The 18,793-nt window shown below is 53.0% G+C and overlaps 8 protein-coding genes across 8 annotated transcripts; 4 read left to right on the top strand and 4 right to left on the bottom strand.

Moving 5' to 3' along the window:
- Positions 1-1,036: 1,036 nt before the first annotated feature.
- RPN11 (multicatalytic endopeptidase) lies at positions 1,037-2,166 on the bottom strand (the record flags this gene model as incomplete). The annotated part of the gene is made up of 3 exons (XM_051466972.1): positions 1,037-1,185; positions 1,238-1,773; positions 1,847-2,166. The coding sequence occupies 3 exons, from the start codon at positions 2,164-2,166 to the stop codon at positions 1,037-1,039; spliced, it is 1,005 nt and encodes a 334-aa protein (XP_051329827.1).
- A 2,621-nt stretch (positions 2,167-4,787) lies between these two features.
- J4E85_002698 (uncharacterized protein) lies at positions 4,788-5,576 on the bottom strand (the record flags this gene model as incomplete). Its single annotated transcript, XM_051466973.1, has 2 exons — positions 4,788-5,393; positions 5,415-5,576. The coding sequence occupies 2 exons, from the start codon at positions 5,574-5,576 to the stop codon at positions 4,788-4,790; spliced, it is 768 nt and encodes a 255-aa protein (XP_051329828.1).
- A 347-nt stretch (positions 5,577-5,923) lies between these two features.
- On the bottom strand, positions 5,924-6,944 carry J4E85_002699 (uncharacterized protein; the record flags this gene model as incomplete). Its single annotated transcript, XM_051466974.1, has 2 exons — positions 5,924-6,031; positions 6,090-6,944. 2 exons carry the CDS (start codon positions 6,942-6,944, stop codon positions 5,924-5,926), a joined length of 963 nt encoding a protein of 320 aa, XP_051329829.1.
- A 384-nt stretch (positions 6,945-7,328) lies between these two features.
- J4E85_002700 (uncharacterized protein) lies at positions 7,329-8,543 on the top strand (the record flags this gene model as incomplete). Its single annotated transcript, XM_051466975.1, has 1 exon — positions 7,329-8,543. The coding sequence occupies one exon, from the start codon at positions 7,329-7,331 to the stop codon at positions 8,541-8,543; it is 1,215 nt and encodes a 404-aa protein (XP_051329830.1).
- Positions 8,544-8,603: 60 nt separating this feature from the next.
- Positions 8,604-10,474, bottom strand: J4E85_002701 (uncharacterized protein; the record flags this gene model as incomplete). Its single annotated transcript, XM_051466976.1, has 5 exons — positions 8,604-9,517; positions 9,570-9,648; positions 9,701-10,162; positions 10,274-10,304; positions 10,356-10,474. 5 exons carry the CDS (start codon positions 10,472-10,474, stop codon positions 8,604-8,606), a joined length of 1,605 nt encoding a protein of 534 aa, XP_051329831.1.
- A 1,214-nt stretch (positions 10,475-11,688) lies between these two features.
- J4E85_002702 (uncharacterized protein) lies at positions 11,689-13,300 on the top strand (the record flags this gene model as incomplete). Its single annotated transcript, XM_051466977.1, has 2 exons — positions 11,689-13,170; positions 13,217-13,300. 2 exons carry the CDS (start codon positions 11,689-11,691, stop codon positions 13,298-13,300), a joined length of 1,566 nt encoding a protein of 521 aa, XP_051329832.1.
- An 871-nt stretch (positions 13,301-14,171) lies between these two features.
- Positions 14,172-16,083, top strand: J4E85_002703 (uncharacterized protein; the record flags this gene model as incomplete). The annotated part of the gene is made up of 3 exons (XM_051466978.1): positions 14,172-14,412; positions 14,467-15,315; positions 15,368-16,083. The coding sequence occupies 3 exons, from the start codon at positions 14,172-14,174 to the stop codon at positions 16,081-16,083; spliced, it is 1,806 nt and encodes a 601-aa protein (XP_051329833.1).
- Positions 16,084-16,698: 615 nt separating this feature from the next.
- Positions 16,699-18,169, top strand: J4E85_002704 (uncharacterized protein; the record flags this gene model as incomplete). Its single annotated transcript, XM_051466979.1, has 3 exons — positions 16,699-16,749; positions 16,802-17,516; positions 17,625-18,169. 3 exons carry the CDS (start codon positions 16,699-16,701, stop codon positions 18,167-18,169), a joined length of 1,311 nt encoding a protein of 436 aa, XP_051329834.1.
- Positions 18,170-18,793: the final 624 nt, after the last annotated feature.

Here is an 18,793-nt window from a genome sequence, read left to right on the forward strand (position 1 = left end):
GACGAGACCTAGGGCTGATGAATGGCGGGCTCAAGTGGGCGGCAAATTTTGTTGTTTTATATACCAAAGATCGCTACGGTGGATGGATGGATGAGCAGAAAGACGAAAGTAACCCCCAAGGGTTTTTGTTGCGACGAATACCGACGACGCATTGTCGTGTCGCGGTTCTTCGAAGAAGGGGCGTACGAGAAATGAATTTTACGGGTTAATGGGATACGGATCAGCGTGGGTTGGTGTCTTGTTTCTGCTTTTGGCTACGAAAAAAATAGAAGGTATCAAAATGACATACGTTTGAATTCAAAGCAGAGCTATAATAGGTGTTGTGATGGATGGTGGACAGAGGTTTGGAATCCGTATCACGGCTCTGCGGGTGTAAAGACATGGCAATCTACCTAACCGTCAGAACTCTTCCCCTCATTTGCGCTACTTGCCTCATCCACAAACAGGAATCATCGAATCATTCGACTATTTCCCCGAAACGCCGATGATGGAACCCAGCACCTAGACTTCTATCTAGTCCGCAGTTTTCAATTGTGATCGAAAGCTGAAATCATAGATGAACGACATCTGACGCGCAAGAAAACTCCGCTTGCTTCGCTTCAGCGAGAAACATGACGTACAACTTGTGCGTGTTTGAACGATTTGGAGAAGATCAAAACGTCAAGCATATTCTCCTGTCCAAGTGTATATGATGTCACTTGAGCGTCAATGTTTCTGTGCCACTGCGTATTACTAGTTTCTACGTCTCAGTGCTGTGTCGGAGGACTACCCGCAACGAACGAGTGAGCGACTAGTTCGCCTCTGTTGTTATCCAGGACTACTAAACTCAGGCCTAGAAGAACTATACCTATTCGTGTAGCTGTTGTCAAATCGGCAAAGCAACCGTCATCATGAGTGGAATCATGTTTGTGTAATGTCGTTGTTCTCATACATAGTCTATGCATTACTGTATCGTATATGCCTCTTTTGAGTGCAATATTGTGCAGCTCATGCCAGTGTACATGCTTCCCCCAAGCCAGACCACGGGTATGTGATCCTACTCCTCCATCTCCATATCGTCGCCGCCGCTTGACTGGCCGTTTTGCCGCGAGTTCGACTTTGGTACCGAGGCTTCCTTGTCGATCATCTGCCGTGAGACGGAGACGATGTTGTCTTCGATGAGCTGCTGGCCGACGTCTGAGATGTCTGAGATGTTCTGTTAGTATACCACTTAAGCAAGACATGGATTTCAACGTACGCTTCTTGGGGTCGACCTTTCCGACGTATCGCGTCTTTAGTTGGTCCTTGGTCAACTCTGTCTCCTCCTTCACTCGCTTCTCGTAGCCGTCTGCCAGGGTGACGAGCTTCTGCAGCCTGTCGGTATTCCGCTCGCCCTCGCCCTTGAAGTCGTCCATGAGCAGCGCCTCTGTCCATACGTGCTTGTGCAGGTTCATCAGCATATTCTCCTCCAGCGCAGTCTTGCGGTAGTTGATGCCGATGGAGTAGTAGTGGCGGTTGAGGCCGTGGATAAGCGCCTGGATCGATGGCTTGTTGAGGTGACCGACGTTGGAGGTTGTCTGGCGGGGCTCGTGGCCCATCATGAGGGCTTGCGGGTTGATGAGGCGGAAGGCATCGATGACGACTTTGCCCTTGACCGACTGGATGGGGTCGACGACGACGGCGACGGCGCGGGGTGTGAGCTGCTCGAACGACTGCTGTGTGTTGATATCGACCGAGGACAGCCAGCAGCCGAAACCAGGATGTGAGTGGTACCAGCCGACGACGGTCTCTTGCCTGTGTTTGTCAGCGACTGATGGGTGTGGTGGGAGCGGTGGCGGCTTCGAGCGCCCAGGCAGCGATTGCGTACCTTCCTGTTTGCCTCAACATGTCCATCATCTTGGTTTGGAAGACGGGGTCTACGGCCTCGACGGACACACCCGTTCCTGACTGCGGCATGGCAAAGACATCCACCACGCGTACTGTGTAGTCATCCACAAACTCGCCCAGCATCAGGCCCATGACTTCCATGGGTACACCTGCGCGACCGTGCCGCAGCATCTTGAGGAGCGCCAGGGAGGAAATGTAGACGGTTTCGGAGTTATCGATCAGGTTGGTGTCGCCCTGGGGCCCTCCCATACCGCCCATGCCACCTTGAGCGGCGGCGAGCATCCTAGTTAACCGGTCCATGGTGGGGTACTGGCGATGGTTCTTTGATTACTGCAGGCGAGGTATCTGGCGACGAGGTGAGAGTACTCGGGGGTGGACGAAGTGTTGTTGGGCAAGGCGGCGGCGATGATGAAGCTGTTGATGCTCGGAGCTCTCTCACGTAACTGCGCGACTGCATGCGGCGATTCGGTTGTTCCGGAACCGGCACTAGACAGGGGGACCCTGTCGCAGCTCTCATGGTAATGGCGCGCGAGGGTCTTTGTTCAAGCTCCCGCCATCTCTCTGCCACGCCCCTCCACCCTTCCTTGATTGCTGATACTCGAACACTCTGCATGCTGTAGTCACCGTCGCCCGCAACCTCCAGTCCAACTTTATCACATTTATCACGATAATATCATCACACATCCTCCCAGTCGCATAGCTGTGCGCAGCCACCAAAGATATGACCACCGCTATGGAACCCACGACGGGCTCCTCGTCTTTGAGCAATGGCGTCGCCTCGCAGCCAAAGAAGGTCGCATACTTCTACGACTCCGACGTCGGCAACTACGCCTATGTTGCAGGACATCCCATGAAGCCCCACCGCATACGCATGGCGCACAGCTTGATCATGAACTACGGACTGTACACCAAAATGGAGATTTACGTAGGTGGATCCAACGTCAATTCTCCAGGATTTTGTGCTAACTCACCGGCAGCGCGCTAAGCCCGCGTCCAAATACGAGATGACGCAGTTCCACACCGACGAATACATCGAGTTCCTTCACAAAGTAACGCCCGATAACATGGAGAGCTTTACACGTGAGCAGAGCAAATACAACGTCGGAGACGATTGTCCAGTCTTTGACGGTCTATTTGAGTTCTGCGGTATCAGCGCTGGCGGCACCATGGAGGGCGCTGCGCGCTTGAACCGAGGAAAATGCGATGTCGCAGTAAACTGGGCGGGAGGACTGCATCACGCGAAGAAGAGCGAAGCCAGTGGTTTCTGTTATGTCAACGACATTGTCTTGGGAATCATCGAGCTACTCCGATACAAGCAGCGCGTGCTGTACATCGACATCGACGTCCACCACGGAGATGGTGTCGAGGAAGCTTTCTACACGACCGATCGCGTCATGACCGTCTCATTCCACAAGTACGGCGAGTACTTCCCCGGTACCGGTGAACTGCGCGACATCGGTGTTGGCAGCGGCAAGAACTACTCAGTCAACTTTCCTCTTCGCGACGGCATCACCGACGAGACCTATCGCAACATCTTCGAGCCCGTCATCCAGGCGGTCATGACATACTACGGCCCAGAGGCTATTGTCCTACAATGCGGTGGTGACAGTCTTTCCGGAGACAGGCTTGGTTGCTTTAACCTGAGCATGGACGGCCACGCCAATTGCGTCAAGTACGTCAAGAGCTTTGGCGTACCAGTCATCGTGCTGGGAGGAGGTGGTTACACTATGAGAAATGTGGCGCGAACTTGGGCCTACGAGACGGGAGAGCTCGTCTCGACCAAAATGTCCAAGCAGCTGCCTTTCAACGACTACTACGAATACTTCGCTCCCGACTACGAACTGGACGTCCGTCCTTCTAACATGGAGAACGCCAACTCTCACGACTACCTGCACAAGATCAAATCCGCCGTCATCGACAATATTCGGAGAACCGGAAAGCCATCAGTCGAAGCCTTCACCAACATTCCGGATGTGCCCGCGGGTCTGACTCGCGCAACGGATTCAGACGCTGAAGATGAAGACGATGATCTCGATGCCGACGAGAACAAGGATGTGCGCATGACACAGCGCCAGCGCGACCAGCAAATAGAGCACGACGGCGAGCTCTACGACGCGAGCGATGATGAGGATTATAAAAACAGCCTCGGCGTGCGCGAACAGCCTGGCACTAAGAAGAGGCGACATATCACCGACTTCCCAAACCCCAATGCTGCGCCAGAGGATGACTTGGACCGCATGGAGACTAACGGTGAAAGCGCCGTATCCACACGGCAAACATCTGCAGTCGCCAAGTCGCGCACAACAACCCCCGCCGCTGGCGAGCAAGAAGCCGACGAAGATGGCGACATCGACATGGACGCGGCGCCTGCTGCGACTGCACCAGCCGCTGGCTCAACGCGATCACAATCGCCCGCTGGTGTTGTAACCCCACCCGAATCCCCACCAGCCGCGGCAGCAACAACAACCATGGCACCAACTTCAGCCCCCACAGCAGACGTCGAGATGGAGGAGAATGACAACAAAGAAGAGATCGCCGCAGCCAAAGAAGAGGGCGACGCAGAACGCGACTCCGAAAACGTCAAGGGCGAGGTCCGCACAGAGGTCGCTAAGGACTAAGCACCCAAACGGCGGTTCTTTGCTGCATTTGCGAGGCGTTTGTACTTTCATCGCACTATTTTCTGGGTCACTTCTTGACGACGGGTAGCGGGGTCGGTGTTTTGGTGTGATGGGAAATCAGCTTGCGTGAGTTAGCTCAAGCTAGGGATACCTTTTTGGATTTTACTGAAGTATGTTATTCTGATGCAATGGGTGCTGTTGTCTCTCTATCATTGTATGTCTTACGTGTTAGAATGAAATATGAATACCAAAGCAACGATCGATTTCACATCCTGGGCCTCATGTCGACATATCTTGGACAGCTCAACACCACTCCCCGCAAACCTCGACATTCCACACCGGTCTCTTCCCCACATCTGCACCCGCCTTCTTGCCTTTACTCCCCTTGACCTCTTCGCACGCACGCACTATGCCTTCATCACCTTCCAACAGTCCGGCTACGACACGCTCGGCCATGCCACAAAGCTTAGCAACCAGACACTTGTAATGTCCCAGCGTACCAGTCGTCTCAATCAGCACACGCATCCTTGGCTTCGCAGCCGTGGACGAAACAGAAGTACCGATACCAGACGCCGACGCAGGAGGACAATGTCTCACCCCGGCGATCTTACTAACAGGACCACCAGTCTCGATACTGTTCTTCGTCTTCATCGTGGGCGTTGACGTGACGTCGTCTTCAGTTTCTTCCTCCCCCAGCATCTTACCCACACCGTACAACCTCTCCATCTTCATCTTTCGCAATCCCTCCATCCTTGTCTGTACAGAGCTTTTCCTCCTTTTCTCCTCGAAAACTACCAATGCGATTTTCAAGCCTATCTCTACTTCCACACCCCCCTCATCCTCTCCCTCCTCATCATCCTCTTCCTCGTCCTCCTCTCCCATACCCACCCTCGGTACACATACAGGCACCTCAACGATCGGCACACTTACCCTTAGCGGATTACAGTCAGGATCGTTGGCGTAGTACCGCACGAGGAAAGCGAGGTGTTTTGAGCATTCGTTCAGCAGGGGTTTGGGGATCGAGGGGTGTGTTAGTTGGAGGTTTAGTTCGGAGAAGATGCGTGCGCGGAGGGGATCGATTGGTGGTGTCATCTTGGAGGTGTAGTAGGGGTGATGTTGGGGCGTTGGGGAGGAGGATGCTGAGTTGAGGAGTGTTTATAAGATTGAGGAGTGTTGGAGGGGAGAATGGTTTGTTGCTTTGAGACATGACTTGCGGGTGCGGTCTTAGAGGTTAGACAAACCGACTTTTTGTTTTCAGAGACGGGTCGGTGCGGGCATGTTTCAAGCTGCGTCGATTGTTAAGTTTGCCACAAAGGTCAGACAAATTCACGATGCCAGTCGAGAGCAAATGAGTCAAAAGCTGTGTGCCTAGTTCTTAGGAATTGCCTCTATACATGTCTTTCGAGTTGGACAAAAGCTCTGAGAACTACATCGCTGGATCAGAGTACCAGATGCATATCATCCAAATCAATATCCAACCCAGAACTCAGCTGTGGAATCTGCTTGTAGTTACTCTCATCCAGAGTCTTCCGGATGAACTTAAGTGTCTGTTTTCCGGTCAGTACAACAACGCTCAAGCCCGCCAAACATGTGTCAAGCACTCACCTCAGCATAAGTCGGAGTCTGATCCTGCTTCATCATCTCCAAGAACGCCCACGTCATAGCACCTGTCGCCTCCCCTTCAATGCGCGCATCCGCACTCGTCTGATCATCCCTACACCCACTAAACATCGTCACCATCTTCTGCTCACTCCCATACTGCCCCGCAAACTCTCCACTTTCCAACCCCTCCTCCTCCTGCTCCTCTCCAAAATGCTTCAGTCCCTTGAAGAACGTACTCGCACCCGCAAGCAACTCCCTCGCCTCCCCAACCTTGCTATACGAGAAGCCGCCAGAAATGATATCGCGCGCCTCATTAGCAAGCGTAAGTCCCGCTTTCAAGTTATCCATCAAACTGATCTGGCCATCGCTATCAGAGCGGTAAACGAACGGTAGCTCGAGCGCGCTACCAGAATGACAACAATCCATGATGACAAACAGCGTGCAATCCCGCGCCATATACGTAACAAGATGTTCATGTAGAATGGTACTGGAAATCTGGCCGCGCTGTTCGAAATCCACAGGAACGATTGATGCATCCATTCCCGTGGTCCTGTTTCCGTCTACATCTGCAATCTGGCCGCCATGTCCGGAGTAGTGCAGGAACAAGGTGCATCCGGGTTCTGAGACGAGCCAGTCCATGGCTGCGAGTAGGTTGTGGCCGGTGGGGTAGTAGGGTGAGTCGTAGGGTACTTCTGGTCGGTCGGTGAGGATGACTCGGTCTTTGTGTGAGTTTGTGTAGCCGCGGTAGGAGAGGAATTCGGCCATGTTGTCTACGTCTGAGTGACAGCCCTTGAGTTCGTGGCTGCTGCCGACATAGTTGATGCCGATGAGGAGGGACTTCTTGCGGCGGTAGGACATGTTGAAGTTAGATAGAAGAACGGAGTAGGTATGCGATTGTGGTGTTGGAAGAAGGATTCTAGGTGGCTGTGGCTGAGGTTTGTAGCGCGGTTGTCAAGTGTTGGTAGTGGTGGGGTAGTGAATGATGTGGCTGATCACTGCCCAATCAATTCTAGTGGGAAGACGCGTCGCGCCCCGCCCACGTGCATGCGCGATTGTATACTGCAAACAGCAATACGACATATACCAAAGTTACGAGGATCTTGGTGGCTGGGTTTGCGACCAGTCTAGGGTATTGCTTCGGTGCGGAAAGTGATGATGACGTCACTTGGTCGTGCGCGCATCTTACAACTGCATGTGTCACATGTATTACAAAGAGTAACGGCATGCCGCCACTACAGCACCATGAATCGAGATATCAGCCCACCTCCCTCGAAACGACGCAAGGTCGCGACAAACACAGCGGCGTCTCCCGGGCAAACGGCGCCTCCAAGCACGCCCGCATCTCCAACGCCACTTCCACCTATCGACCCAAACACATTACGCATCTTCTCATGGAACATCGATGGCATTGCTCCGTTCCTACAAAAGCCAATCACGGAACTCTTCATTCCCAAATCCAAAACGGCACTCAGGGACGATGCAAAGAACGCCCGACCAGCAGCCTCTCTACGAACTTTCCTGCACAGACACCAATGGCCATCCATTCTCTTTCTCCAAGAAGTCAAGATAGCCCACACAGACGAAAAGACCCAAGACGCAGTCAAAAAAGCAGTAAAATCACCCTTACCAGAAGAAGAAGGAACTCCCCACAATAAGCGCCCACTATACCACGTCCACTTCACCCTCCCCACCGACCTCCACAACGCCCGCGGCCCCAAACGCAGCGGCAAAATCTACGGCGTATGCAGCCTAATCCGGCGCGACCTCTACATCCCCTACAAAATCGCCCTCCGCACCGTAGACTGGGACGCCGAAGGCCGCGTTTCCGTCGTAGAACTGCGCTCGAAGACCAGCACCGCCAAACTCGCCATCTTCAACATCTACGCCGTCAATGGAACAGAAAACGCGTATCGCGATCCGCAGACCGGTGCATTCAAAGGTACGAGACATGATCGGAAACGCGCGTTTTATAAGCTGTTGGCGAGGGAGTGTAGAGAGTTGGAGGAGCAAGGCTGGGATGTATTACTCGCAGGCGACATGAACGTCGCGCCTGACGAGCGCGATGGATATCCCAAACTACGCATCTTCCCACAGGCACATGTTGTTAACCGCGCGGATTTCCACGATAAGCTGCTGGGAGGGGGTGGGAAGGCGAAGGAGCCGTTTGATGGTGTTGATGTTTGGAGGGAATTATATCCGCATGAGAGGAGGTATACGTATCATTCGAGAGGGAGGAAGTGGGGGAGTAGCTGTGATAGGGTGGATTTCTTTGTTGCGGGGAGGAGGATATGGGAGAAGGGGTGGGTTCGGGCGGCTGGCATCATGGATAGTGAGGAGGAGATGGGGACGAGTGATCATGTGCCTGTTTGGGTGGATATTGAGATGAAGGAGGGGAGTGGAAATCAACCAATGCCGGAAGAGCAAGAGAAGGATGCCGTAAAAATATCATCTTCCTGAGTTACAGGGTTTCTCCACTCTCTACATCGACATCCAGACGTACCCACGACCCCCATCCTCCTACTCCGCCTCCCCAGTATCCGCCACAAAAAACGGACTCGTCCCCATCCCATTAAACGCATTAACCTCCCACAACTCCGTCGTCCCACGCAACACCTCATACCGATTATAATCCCCACACCCACTTTCCCTATTAATACACTCCGTCGTAATCCGACCCGCAATGCGCTCACCAACCTCCTGCCCTTCGAACCAAGCACCGTGCAGGAAACCAAAGTACTCCGCACTCATCGCCTCGCCCGCAAAATACAACCTGCCCACATTCGCGCGAAGGTTCTGGTGCATTTCAAGTGTCGTTCCAGCAGGCCAGTTGGAGTAAGAACCGTAGGACCACGGTGTTTGGGACCAGCGCGGGTAGGTAAACGCAATAGGTTCAGGAACCGTGATGTTGGGAAACATTTTACGGAGAACGGCCATACCCTCTGCTTTCGTAGTTTCATCGTCTTGCGCTTCCACACGATATGACTGTTCGTCTACAAGCGTGGCGAAGAGGATGTTGGAACCGGGTAAATACCCTTCTGTGGATAGACTCTGCCAAACGGTGTAGTATCCGCGTGTAGTGGGGTCAGCGTAGAGGAAGAATTGCTTGTCGGTTGGCCAAAAGGTTTCGTTGAATTGGAAGAAGAGCTTTGTGTAGGTTCCGAAGGAGAAGGTGGCGATGGCGGATTGCTTCCAGTCGGGGAGGGTGGGCGAGAAGGTTATGGCGTCGTTTTGGAGGACGCCGAGGGAGACGGTGGAGATGGCGTAGTCAGCCTCGATGCAGGAGCCGTCTGAAGTGAGGATGTGGACGCCAGTGTCAGAGTAGGTTATGTTTGTTACGATGGTGTTGAGGAGGAGGCGGGGGTCGCCGGGTTTGAGGAATTTCGAGGCTTGGTGCTTGAGCCAGGTGTTGAAGCCGCGTTGGTCGGTGCAGACTATTAAAATCTTGTCAATGGTGGCCTCAGATACAGTTAAAGAGATACGTACAGTTGCTGACCTCGGAGAAGCCATAGTAGGTCAGATTATATCCCGTAATGCCATAGACGAAGCTTGACTCTTCTGGTGTCTGGGGCGAATGTGTTAGTACACCACGCAACTCATCGCTTCAATGAACTTACCTGAGCGGTCTCCCAGTCCCAGAGATAATACTCAACAGCCTTGCGCGCCGGATCGCCCTTTGGTCTCCACCCACTTTGCCAAAGACCCGCACGGAAGCTCCTGTCCTGCAAGTTCTCTGAAAGTAGCGTTCCAGCACTTTGCTCGAAGACACTCCAGTACTCTTCAAACTCGTCCAGTAAGTCTGTAAAATCTACAGCGCCCGTCTCATTGTAGGTCGCGACGGAGAAGGAGTCGGAATTTGGGCTGGAGAGGTTGACTTGTTTGGAGAAAGTCCAGACAGGGTTTTCTGGACCGTCTACTGTGTTTTCACCTAGACCAGAGATCCAGTTTGCGCCTAGCTCGACGGTATAAGGATCGCCGTTGGTGTCGGAACCGAACTTTGTATTTCGCAAGCGACCACCGATGTGATCTTGGTACTCGAGAATCAGGAAGTCGGTAACTGATTGATTGGCAAGCGCTTGCTACAATCCATTAGTAGCTGGACTAGACATAATCGTTGAGCGTCCGAAGTGTATTGAATTAGATGAATTCGCCTTGCATTCATCTTGGAGAGAGTCTCAATGTGGACTTACAGCTGCTGTAATGCCGGCAACTCCGCCACCGCTACAAAATTTTTAGCCAACTCTGATCTGTGTTCTTGAAGATACAACTTACATGATGGCGACAGTAGTCTTCCTACATGTGCTGTTGTTGGCCCGTCCATAGGTTGCCGGCGCAGCGGATGTCAGTGGTACAAGACCAGTAGTCAACAACAACGTACCCGCCAACCTCATGATGAATGTACTTCGAGAGATAGTCGTGAAGAATGTAAGGCTTACTGCAATCTGATGCACATCGGCAGATACTTAAAGCTTGATCTAGGAATGCATGCTTGAATGGATATCTAAAGTATCATCCACTTTAGTTCCGCCTACGTTCCTTCCCCCGCATTAGTCCCACGGCAATGGCCGGGGATGGCGGTAGTAATTGAGGTACAGTAATAGCGGTTAGTCGCATCTTACCTATCACAGATAAGCATGGGTTCATGGGTTCGTGACCCGGTGTTCATGTGTCGCAACGCAGATCTTAGACCTGCCTAATATGGGCATAACCTCATGAAAACCTGAAAGTAGGATAGTAGTAGAACGACTGCTAAGTGCAAAGACGGACAGAACGGATATGCAGCTTAGAGGAAGGAGCATGGTGTGGAAGATGGCACAGGGCCGATGTAGACCGGGGGTTACTGGCTGGCGCCGAAAATGATAAGAGCGCCGCGTGTACTTGCTGCATACGTGAGGTGACGTCGCGATAGATGGCAAGTGCTCGTCGGCGTCACCGTAGCACTTCTGCCATTATTTTTTGTTTGGGGTTGGTGTTGGGTGCGAGATGATGCTGTCATTGGAAGTGCAGCGTCGATGCTAGCTGGGCGAGGCTGACCCGCAGCGACACCGCGCGTGAGCTCAGGGAAGCTATGACCACAGACGTCTGCTTCCACACCTCCACAACCATCGCGTGATTTCGACGCGTCCACGGTTATGCGCGCGACAAGTTGAGTTTAACCGAAAGATGTTGAAGAGTCTGAACGCGTCCCATTACGCGAGCAGTCCAAGACACGGGAAAGGCGCAAGGTTTTCGGGACGGCACGATAGCGGGGTTTTTGGTCATGTCATCTTTCGCTCGTCGCCTTTCGCTTCCAACGTCACTGCCATTTCTCGCAGCTTCCATTGACACTCAATTGCTCTCCTGATCTTTGCTTCGCATCTCTACTATCGCGTCATTGTCTCTTCAAACGTACGGCAACACAGCCAGGATGCAGCCGAGTAGCAGAATGCCCGATCAAGGTAACGTCAGATAGCAGAACGCATGAGACCGGTGTTCGCTCACCAGCATCTTTGCTGGCGGCGATCTGAGATATACGGTCTGAACTTGATCAGGTTAAAGCCTGCGAAAGGACTCATGCTTTGCTCCCTCGCCACGAGGCTGCTACTAATGGCTCTAGGTCGCCGTCATGCACCCCATCACGAACCCGCCCGATGAAAAGAAGTCGATATTCGCCCCGAATGCGAGAACCGAGCCCGGACTACCTGTCAGCGCACACGATACCGAGAATGAAGGAGTGGGACACCAGAGCAGATGGCAGGACATGTGGAAGGCGTTTGAGAAGCAGCTTGTCGCATACAACCTCGAGGCTCGCGGCATTGAACGCGTCGAACCGGAGGAGCGACAGGACTTGCGCTTGCTTGGATACTCCCAGGTGGCCATCATGTGGTTCAGCGTCAACCTCGCGGCGAACAACATCACACTGGGCATGCTCGGTCCTGCCGTCTTCGCCCTCGGCTTCCTCGATTCCTGCATGCTGGCCGTCTTCGGCGCATTCGTTGGCTGCCTCGTTGTCGCATACATCGCGACTTTTGGCCCGAAGAGCGGCAATCGGACTATGATCTTCTCGCGATACATCACGGGCTGGTGGCCTTCCAAGGTCGTCGTCCTGCTCAACATCATCGTCCTACTTGGCTACGGCATGATCGACTGCGTAGTCGCTGGGCAGATTCTCTCAGCTGTCTCAGGCAACTCCATGTCCGTGGTAGTAGGCATAATCATCGTAGCCATCATCGCCTGGGCTATCACAACGTTCGGTTACCAGATCTTCCACTACTACGAGCGATGGGCTTGGCTACCACAACTCATTGTGTTATGCATTCTAGCTGGCGTCGCCGGTCCGCATTTCAACATCTCCTCCGAGTCCCATGGCGACGAAGACCCAGATACAATAATCGGGAATCGCATCAGCTTCTTCGGCTTGACACTCGCTGCGGCTATCACGTATGGCGGTGGAGCAGCAGACTATTTCGTCTACTACCCAGAGCACGCATCATCGTTCAAAATCTTCGGCATGACCATGCTCGGTCTGATGTGCAGTTTCATTTTCGCCTTCGTCCTGGGCATCGGCCTAGCATGCGGGATGCTAACCAACACGGACTGGGAAGCGGCATATGGGGTATCACAAGGCGCCTTGATAGTCGAAGCATACAAGCCGCTGGGCGCATTCGGCTCGTTCTGTGGTGTGGTAGTCGCCTTGGGTCTCGTCGCTAACCTCATTGTCCCTACCTACTCTTCCGGCATCGATGCCCAGATCCTAGGCCGCTATGCAAGTGTTGTACCGAGAGTCATCTGGAACACTGTTGGCGTAGTCATCTACACAGTCTGCGCACTAGCAGGGCGTGCCCATCTCGCCGAGATCTTCACCAACTTCCTTGCACTCATGGGCTACTGGGTCTCTGTCTGGATCGCCATCACGCTTGAAGAAGATTTGATCTTCCAACGCAAGACTGGCTTCAACTGGCAAGTCTGGAACCAGAAGAAGAAGCTTCCGCTGGGCATCGCCGCCTTCACGTCGTTTGTGATCGGCTGGATTGGTGCCATCATGTGCATGGCTCAGGTTTGGTACATTGGACCGATCGCTAAGCAAGTTGGGACTTATGGAGCTGATGTATGTGCACATGTAGAGGCAAGATGTGCAAAGCTAATGTGAATAGATGGGTAATTATGTCGGTTTCGCATGGGCTGCAGTTGTCTATCCGCCTCTGCGGGTCTTGGAGCTTAAGCGTTTCGGCCGATGATCAAGACGTTTTCACCGCTCAGAGCGCAATCTGCTTTGAGACTTCGGCGTAGCGACTGAATCATGCAGCAAGAAGTTGATGGCGCTCTGAGTCTTCCTATTGCTCATGTCAAGTATCGCAAGCCTTTCTCTCCCGGTTTTCTTGTTCTCTTTGTCATTGCGCGTGCATTGAGATGAGGTCAAGAACGATATGGGAAATGATTTGACAAGAGATGGCCAAAGTGCATAGTAGGCGTACACCCCGGCGACGAGTTGCTTTCTTACTGCGTGTGCACCTCGAAACTACATCAATGATAAGTATCCTCACGCACTGTTATTTGTGGTTGTCCGGTGGGCATTTGCCGACCATTTCGATGCAGAATCAGGATGATGTCATCGCCTCTTGCGCAGTTCTAGACCGGAAAGAGCATATCAGACACGCATGCCTTCTTCTTGGTTACATACACGAAGCCCTGGCACAAAGTTATTTGCTTCGCTATCCGCCTGTGACATCTGTAGCATAGCAACCGCGCCTGGCTTGAGGGTAAGTTTGCATACATTGATGTGGATATCAAAGGCTTTTCAATTTGGATAGTTGTCTTAGAATCTTTGGTCACTTCATGTAGGCATCTTCAGTCACCTCGAATGTTCTACTGTCGTTCCCGTTTTTCGAGCCCAGTTTGCTATCTTGCGCACGGACCTGGCAGCGTGTTGTTGTTGTGCAAGTCACGGTGACTGCCTGTTGCGCTCGTCTCTGGCTTGGCGTTGTTGTGACTGCTGTCTCTCACCTCACCTCCCCACAATCAAAACAAAATCCTCCACAACAACGGACAGCTCTTCTGTCTTTTCCCATCCTTTCCCATTCCCAATCACCACCACCGACCACTGGCAACATGTCGGGCAACCTCATCGACCTCAGTGACGAGGGCACCTCCTCTCAGAACACCACTGGCATCAACGGCATTCACCGTACCAACGGTCTCGTCGGCCGCATGTCACTCTCGGAGAACCGCGCAAGGTCGCCTCCACGCAACCACTTCGCAGGCCTCGATGTCCTCATGAGGCAGAGGCAGTCTTCTACACCAGTCCCTTCGCCAGCTCCGCGCCCGGTGTCGCTGCCGACCGTAGCCAGTGGTGAGTGACCAGATCCATGTTTACATTACTAAATGACTGACTGACCACATCTAGTCCCTCGCTTTGCTACACGTCTTGCTTCAAGTTCGGAGATGTTCTCCCCGCTGGCTCAACCATACAGGGCCCCAGAGTCTGTGGCGTCTTTCCTGCAAGAGCAGCAAGAGCCCTTGACCTCCGCCCTTAGGTCTGATCAGCCGATCCCCGAGTACATCCCTGAAAACAGGATGGAGTTCAGGAGCATGATTGATACTATCAATGACTACGACAAGACCGCCGACAGCGAGTCTGATCATCGTTCTGGTCGCAGCTCCTGGTCGCCACCCGTCCACGTCCCTCACATCGAGTCATCCGTGCCTGCTGCATCTGATACACCCCCGACTCCAGCAGACTCCGTCGTGCATGCCATTCATGATTTCGAATTCGACCAACCAACGATGGTACGGATGACTGAGCAGGAGCAGCGGACCGTGCTAGAGGACCAGTTGGCAGCCGCCGAGGAAAACTTGGCCAGGCTCAAGCGCGAGAACACAGAGGCCGCTAAGAAGCTAGGACTTGTCGGATTCCAGATCGAGTCCACCGAGAACCAAAATGCCGCGATGTCTCGTGCTATGTCTGAGAAGGACGTCATGATCAAGAAGAACGAACTTGAGATGAAGAGGAAGGCGACTGAAGTTCAAGACCTCGACGTTAAGATGAAGAGCAAGGACGCTGAGCTCAAGGCCAGGGTTGCTGAGCTCAAGGACTTGAACGCCAAGCTAAAGATCCAGGACGCTGAGATCAAGGCCCAGAACACTCAGTCGGTAAGGAAAGAGCTTGTGATCGCGAGACATGTTGCTGAGATCAAAAAGCAACGTCAACAGCTAGGTGCCCGCAATGCGTTGATCAACAAGGCAAATCCCGGAAGTAAGTTCGAACATCATACTGTACCAAAAGGGCCTAAGCTAACTCATGCTAGATGATAAGGTCGGTGTGCATGGCGCCAGGATGGCTGCTAAGGATGCCGAGTTAGCCACTATGAACACCAAGTTGGCCGCTAGGAATGCCGAGTTGGCAGCGCTCAAGCAGATCGCCAAGGAGCAAAAGGCCCTCCTCACCAAGGAGCAGCAGGAGGCAGTCGACCATCAGCGGATCATCGACCATCACCGCTCACAAAATCAGGCCTTTGCTGACGCTGCGACTGCACGCGAGCAGACCATAGCTGATCTGCGCCAAGAGCTTGTCGTCCGAAAGTTTGAGCTGACCGACGCCCAAGAGCAACGTGGAAACCGCGGCGCCATCGAGGACATCAAGGGCAAGCTTCGTGAGATGACCACTCTTTGCGATCGCCAGCGAGCCCAGCTCAAGGACGCCAAGGACGAACTCAAGTTCAAGGAGGCCCGCATCATGGACCTCAGCAACAACGGCGAGCGTCTCCGTGGTGCCATCCATGTCGTTCCGCCGCGCAATGTCAAGCTCCCTGAGACCGTCGTATCATGCACGGAGTGTTACGCCATGGACCGGCGATGCGACAGCGGTACCAAGTGTCGCCCCTGCATGGAGAACAACACCGAGTGCCTGCGCTTCATGTGCTCATTGAAGTACAAGAACGGCAATTGCCCTCTTGTCCCTTGCCCACTCACTCACGATGGTCAAGGCTACCTCATGTTGCCACGACCTCGTCCTGAGTGGTGAAAAGCTCAACAACGTGAGCGAGGAAACGATTGACGAACTCTCATGAGCTTTGGTGCATACTTCTCTGGCGTCGGCGTCGGAGTTGGCATCTGTGTTTTTGAGCAAGCCTGTGGGCAGCCGAGTGCTGGCAGTTTTCTGACCGAATAGCACGACTAGGTAGAGCCTCACTAAGGAAAAAGTCTTCAAGATGAAGCATTCATGAACTTCTATTCGAATTTGACCGTGATGACCAGGTTGTACATCGTGCTGTTGTGACGTCATTTGCTCGCCTTGCTAATGCTAGCACGTCGGGGCGGAAGGCAAGCGCGAAGGATGCCGCTCGTACATGATCACCATGCGCATCTCGGGCTGAGAATTCTCCTTCAAATATAACGACGAGCTATTCAGAGTGCTGATCAGAGGCGTGCAGTGCAGTCCGCCTCGTGCCGGGGTCTGCGTTGTGGCGCGTCGCAGACATCTGAAACCGAGTGCGGCGCGGCACCGGGCGTCTTCACAGTCAGCATGGCATCGCGGCTGCTGCCTTCCTGGTTGTGCCTGCCGTCTGCGGGTCTTTTACTTTGATCCCATCTCTTCCTTTACTGCTTCTCTCTAAACAATTCACAACAGCACGCAATCATGGAAGAGATGGCAATGAAGACGGGTTCGAGCGGGCGTGAAGTACGGGTGGTTAGTATTGTTGCCGCAGATGTTCGCTTTATCAATTCTAATGAGCATATAGGCTTCCGAAGAGGAACCAGGTCCCTTGGTTCGACAGCGTCCACTGTGGAGAGTACCGCAACTAGGGCTGCTCGTATTCGCGATAGTATTGCTGTATTGGAATGCGTGCCCTCCCGGCCATACGACGACTTCTGACCGATCTTTATACGACACCACACCGGCCACCATCAACTACGCCAGATGTGAATCGATTGTTTCTTCTGAAGCGCGCACATTCGGCTTCAACATATCCGACAGCGACGGAGCTGAAACCCATTGGCGTCTATCCGACTCATTCAATTCCACCGGTCGTCTCTCTGGTATAATTCACGTCCAGAGAGGCGACGTCGACCAGACCTCCGACATTGAAGTCAGACTCGAAATAAACTCCAGCTCAACGACAGACTACCAGAACGTCATCTACAACCAATCTGCAACGAGCCTCAGTTTAGACTACCTTCCCTCCGACCATGACGGAGACGTTTGTACAGAGATCAAAGTGATGATATACTTCCGTCCAGAATCACCTGTGCGTCTATTGGATGTGCTCGAGATCAGGTCCGAGACATTCGATCTATGGGTTCACGACTGGGCCTGGCAGATCAACAACCTCATCACACATACTTCGCACGGCGAGTACACATACGAAGGCGGCAAAGGCCCGGACCCGTTGCATCCACACAACATCGATTCCAGCTCAACAACGGGAGTCATATGGGGATGGTACGGCTGCGAAGGTAGATTAAAAATACACAGCAAAAGCGGGCAGATCGATCTAATGCTGGTACCGCGGTATACGTTCATCGGAAAACCGATGCGGCCAAAACATATCTCGGTATATACAGTCAGCGGAGCGATCAACGTCGCTGCGCTCTGGGAATACTGGCCACAGCAGCCATTTACACACTACACGAACATCCACTCGGCTTACGGCAATATAGTCGCGGAGATACCGCATGGCTCGTTCACCAGTATCGTGAGTATCAGCGGTAACGTAAACGCGTATCTACGACCATTCGCTGCCGTGAGTCCGAATGATGAAAGCACGATTTCCACGACGACACTGCATGGCAACACAATATTCCATCTGGACAATGCCAATCGAGAGCTCTTGGACGAGCTCTACGATCCTCTTCTCAGCACGAAGAGTTCGCACTGGGTCAGCTCTGGTGATTTGTACCTGCGGTACCCGTTCAGTTGGTTTGGAATGATGGATGCGACTGGCGACAAAGGCTCGATCAAGTTTGGGGGAAGTGCGCTAGATGAGGTAGAGGAAGGTGATGGGTTCGTTAAGGCTGTCAGAGGGAGAGGCGCGGGAAGTCGCATGGAAGCGGTTCATATTAAGGGGATGATGGATATCACACTGGGTATTTGGGATACGGATGATTGAGTAGTGTATTTGGTCGTTATATTGTTACGATTGCGAGTGCGCATGACCTTCTATCGATACATCAATCGTGTGTTGTTGCGGTCGATCAACGGGGATGGGTGATTCGAACGGACTGCTATACACGTTTCGCAAGACCAAACAACAACGCGCCATAAATCTCGCTGAGCTCTGGGCGTTCAATCTCATCGCCAAGACTGACATGAAGGTTTCGCATCGGGGTCAGGCCTACTCAGTAGATATCCTGGTGCGTCTCCACAGCCTCACGCAAGATCGACTGTCTGCCTCATGACTGAGGTATTTCTAATCAACACTACAACCGCCCTGTCGCTTCTCCGCCTTGCTGCTTACGTTTCTGACTACAAAGCGAGGCTTTGTCGACACCCCAGGTTTCGAGATGGTTCAACCGAAGCGCCGGGCGTTTTTGGCCCCATGCAGCGTAACTGCGCGCAGGCTGTTGACGGTGACGTTCGGACGGACATGCATCTTGGCTTCTGGCATGATGGCGAATCGGATCAGCGGCTCGTCCTCCCTGGGAGTTGGTTTGTTTGACAGTGCGTAGGGGTTAGGGCCATCACGACTTGTATAATGATCGAAATATCCTAGCCGAGCATTGAAACATTCGTG

This window comes from Alternaria conjuncta (assembly GCF_024043145.1).
Source record: "Alternaria conjuncta strain BMP 0040 chromosome Unknown scaffold_3, whole genome shotgun sequence".
Lineage (NCBI taxonomy): Eukaryota > Fungi > Ascomycota > Dothideomycetes > Pleosporales > Pleosporaceae > Alternaria > Alternaria conjuncta.